This window comes from Propithecus coquereli, unplaced genomic scaffold (genome assembly GCF_000956105.1).
Source record: "Propithecus coquereli isolate 6110/MARCELLA unplaced genomic scaffold, Pcoq_1.0 Scaffold914, whole genome shotgun sequence".
Taxonomy (NCBI): domain Eukaryota; kingdom Metazoa; phylum Chordata; class Mammalia; order Primates; family Indriidae; genus Propithecus; species Propithecus coquereli.
The window spans coordinates 170,957-175,202 of record NW_012155441.1 but is presented as its reverse complement, the minus strand read 5'-3'; the positions used below and the strand labels follow the sequence as shown (position 1 = coordinate 175,202).

The 4,246-nt window shown below is 49.8% G+C and overlaps 1 protein-coding gene across 1 annotated transcript in view; it reads left to right on the top strand.

The window, feature by feature from the left end:
* Positions 1–362: 362 nt before the first annotated feature.
* THBS2 (thrombospondin 2) overlaps positions 363–4,246 on the top strand; it is a 33,366-nt gene continuing 29,482 nt past the window's right edge. The window contains exons 1-2 of the mRNA XM_012664816.1: positions 363–448; positions 3,016–3,089. Of these exons, the coding sequence (XP_012520270.1) occupies positions 3,038–3,089 (52 nt within the window). The 5' untranslated portion in view covers positions 363–448; positions 3,016–3,037. The remainder of the gene's footprint in view (positions 449–3,015; positions 3,090–4,246) is intronic.

Sequence of the window (4,246 nt, the reverse complement as noted above, 5' to 3'; positions counted from 1 at the left end):
GAGTTCTAGCCAATCTTGCTAGTTTTATTTATAGCACTTTATTTCCTGAAAGAAGACAGGAAAAGTGAGTCCCTGCCTTCCCTCTCTCCGCCTGTCTCCTTCCCGCCCATTCTGGCAGGGTCCGGGGTGCAGGGAGGTGGTGTCCGGCTCCGAGGGCTGGGCTTGGACCCCGGCACCAGGTACTCGGACGAATGGTGAGATCAGAAGAAGGAACTGTGTCACTGCTTGGAAGGAATGAATTAAACCAGCTTCCTGGCGAGTCTGATTGACAGCTCTCTGCAGGAGAAAGTGCATAAAAGCAGCCGCTGCAGCCGCAGCCAGCGAGGCCACGTCCGCCGGCGTCCTGCACGGAGGGGCCGGGTTTCTCCTCCACCCAGCAAATCCTCACCCTTTCTGGACTCGCCTGAGACGTTCCGGCCAGTCATCCCCACAGCTTTTTACATAGCAGGTAAGACTGTTCTTAAACTTACCAAGTCATTTCACTGTGCTATAGTTCTCAGAAAAAGTTCGCGATTTCTAAGAGGCGAAGGAAAAAATTACAGCAGAGATTCTTAATTGAGCGCGAGTGACTCACGCATAAACACAAAGCAGCAAACGGTCTTCCCGTGGCATTTTTACTGCTTGCTTGAGCAGCTGAGCGCAGTGAACTTGCTGCCGGCGTCTGTTCTCCGTAGTCACGCCACCTCCTTCCTGGCACTGCTGCCCCGCAGTGACCGCTGCTGTCCTGATGCAGGTGCCTGCCCGGGAACGCTGGGTGAACGCTCACGTTTTCATCTTCAGAATAAACAGTTTCCACGTGAGGGTTTGTTCTTGAGGAGGGATGATGAGAGAAGACTGAGCAGCAATTTCCTGAGAATGTGAAAAATAAGCAGAGATTATAGAAACTCTGACTCTAAACATTATTAATAGCCGAGAAAGTGTTTTTGGACGTGACTGGTGAGTAGTTTATAGTGAGCCTATGGAAAACATTAGGACAGCCAGGGATCAGCTATTTTAAAAAGCTCTCGGGGTAATCTGCGTATGAAAAGCAAGCCGGCGGTTGCATTGCGGCCACTAAAGCAAAGCGGGTTTAACGCCAACCTGCAGGTGGGAAGGCTGAGCCCGGTTTGGGGAGTGACGTTTCACCGCTCCTCTCTTGGCGGGAGGAATAACTGTCTCCCAGCAAAGTCACCTTTGAGGAGGCTGTCGTTTGGAGACTGGCCCTCCCCGACCCATTTATTTTCATTTTTTCTTGTCAGTATCCCACTCGGTGACATGGGTGCCTTGCGCTGGCCCGTCTGACACATGGCAGGGTCCCGCCTCGAGTCAGAGACAGAGTAGGATTCGATCTTGTCACAGTGGAGTTTGGTTTACGGGTTAAGCCTGTGCTCACGAAGCCAGGCATCGGAGCCGGGCATGTGTTGTCGGGAGGGAGCTGCCCCTGCTGAGCGAGCGCCACTTGCAGTCTCCGGGACGTTCGACCTGCGGGAAGGGCGGGCGGGGACAGCCTTGCTCACGCCTGGCCCAGGAGGGAGGCAGGGGCGAGCCCCCGGCTGTGGCTCCCGCCGTCTGGTTATCCCACAGCCGCTCTGCGGTTGTCACTGGGCCAGGGTTTGCTCGGGCAGTTTGTCCTCTGAAGAGCTCTGTGGAGAGGCCCTGGTCACAGCACCGTGGTCATCGCTGTGACTGCCTTGGAGGGCTGGAGTGGAGAGCATTCCAGATGCACAGCCACACCGCGCACTGACCAAGTCCTGCGCGCTCACTGCGCTAAATCACAGCCATGTGAATATTCATTTGCTTAGTTTAGTTCTCATAACCAGCAATGAGGGAGATATTTTAAATGACTGTTTTCTTCATTGTACAGATGAGGAAACTGAGGCAGAGAGGTTAAATAATTTGCCTGGGGTTGCTCAGCTGAGGCCAGACAGCTCAGCGCGGGTGCAGGCGCCCTGGGGCCACCCCGATGCCTGCCGCCTCCTGCGCCCCGAGGGTTGGAAGCGGCCGGAGCTGACCCCTGTACAGCACCGTGCGAAGCCGGCTCCAGCTTCCAGAGGGCCCTGGGGTGCTGCCAGACATTCCTCCTGCTCTGGGGAGAGATGCTCCATTCCTGGAAGGTGACTGTGTCCAGTTCACCAAATGTTTCTGGACAGGGAGGTTCCTTGCATTTCTGCAACAATGGGAAGCTAATGAGCTTTGATATTTTAGACAGGAGAGGAAGTAGGGTCTCGCTATTAGCCTCGACTTAGAGCAGGACGTGAGCACAGGGTGCAAGGGGCCTCGGAGCCACGGCCCCACAGGCTGGTCGGGAGCCACAGGAGCTGTGACCCGCAGGGGTTAACTCGGGCCTGGGCTTCCGTCCAGGTCTCCTGACTGCTGGTCCAGCCCCCTTGAGCCCAGCCAAGTTAGAGTCCTCAAGATGGAAAAATGGGCCTAAAGGAAAATAGAGAAGCAGGGTGAAGATGATTGCTAAGTAAAATGTCCCATTTTTTGTAAGTATGGTGCACCAAATTAAGTTTCTTTCTTTCATACGCGGTTAATACTTTTTCTATTTAATTAAGTTATGCATAACTGTTTTTTCTCTTGGATGTGTGCACAAAATGCCTTCACAGATTATCCTTGCCAGGCTGGGTATTTTTATAAACTCAAGCTTCCTGGAGCTGAGTCCTGGCTACACTTAACAGAATTACTCCGGGTGAGCGCTGCCCTTCCTCTCCTGCATTTGCCCGTCTGTAGAATGGGCACAGTAGCCGCGTACTTTTCTCCTGGGTCATTATGAGGGTTAAATACTATGAATATTCAGAACGTGATTAGTGCAGTGTTGTCAGTGTGTACCAGCCCCATACATGTTAGCTACAGTTGGAAGAATCCTGTTTGGAAAGCAAATTTCTTATCTAGCTTTTAGCTTCCCATGAATCCATTTATTGGTAACTTTTACAAGCAAATTGTTTTTACACGGTCATATAAATAAGCATTCCAGGCAATGATCAGAGTTGTAGCTGGGTGCCCATAACCGACACGGGTTTCATTTATTCCTAGGGGTCAAGCTACAGGAGGCAGGATGCTCTGGCGGCTGGTGCTGGTGGCTCTGTGGGCGTGGCCCAGTGCTCAAGGTGAGTGGGGGTCCCCTGGGCTCGTGGGAGGTGGCTTAGCCACAGTTAAGAGAAGTGTAATAAAATGTGTGGCTGGAGAATCTAACCTGCTTGAACCTTCTCAACTCCTTTGTAAATACAATATCTGTTTACTTTCGAATCAATATGACAGGAAATGATTTATCTTTGGATCATTCAGGCATTGGAGAACAATACTCACCCACCCAGAGATGCAACATTTTGCTGTGCAAAGTTTGGCTTTCTCTCCCCCATATATTATATTTAGAGCACTGCATGTATTTGGTGTTTTATAACTTCTTTTCCCCCTTTCTTTCTACTTAAAACACATGTCGTAAATATTGCCCAGGTGTTTGTCTTCCTACTGCGTGATTTTAACAGCTGCATAGTATCCTACCACAGACCCTAATGTGTTTAGACCAGTTCCTATCAGGTTGCTCCTCTATTTTCATTGGTATAAATGAGGACACAGGGATATTGCCGTGGATAAGCCGTTACTAGCATTTGTGATTACACCTTGAATAAATTATGAAGATGGAAATGCTGAGTCAGAGGGTTTAATTCTCTTCATTGTTGCCAACTAGCTCCCCTGAGAGTGTTGCGATTCACGCTTCCATCAGCGACACTTTATTATACTGTTTTAATTTGCCAAGTATTGGATGGCAAGTATGCTTTGTTTAAGCTTTCTGGTCAGTATATTGTTCTGAGTTACCTAAACTATTAAAATTTTGATGAAGTCTGATAACTTCTCTCGCCAGTATTTTATACGGTGACTTAAAACCATTCGTTTATAGACTCGAGACCAGTCCTTGTCTCGGAGTCTCTGCGGCAGCGTGCACAGGAGCTGGAGAATATATTGTTACCAAAGAACAAGATACTAACAGAATTTGTTGAAGACAGATGATTGCAATAAGAAAGCAATGTAAAATTCACTTGCTTTCTGGAACTCCATCAGTAGCTAGGCTAAAGGTCCATTTCTTTTCTAGTTTTTGTTTGTTTGTTTGTTTGTTTCCCATTTTTTTCCTGATTACTCAAACGGCAGAGAGAGGAGAGAGAGGCTGCACCAGCTCCAGGTCAGGGATGGGAGAGCCGGGTTGAGCGGCCTCCAGTCACGACCTGGCGCTTGTGTTGGAACGTGCGTCTGTGGGTGACCTCCCCAC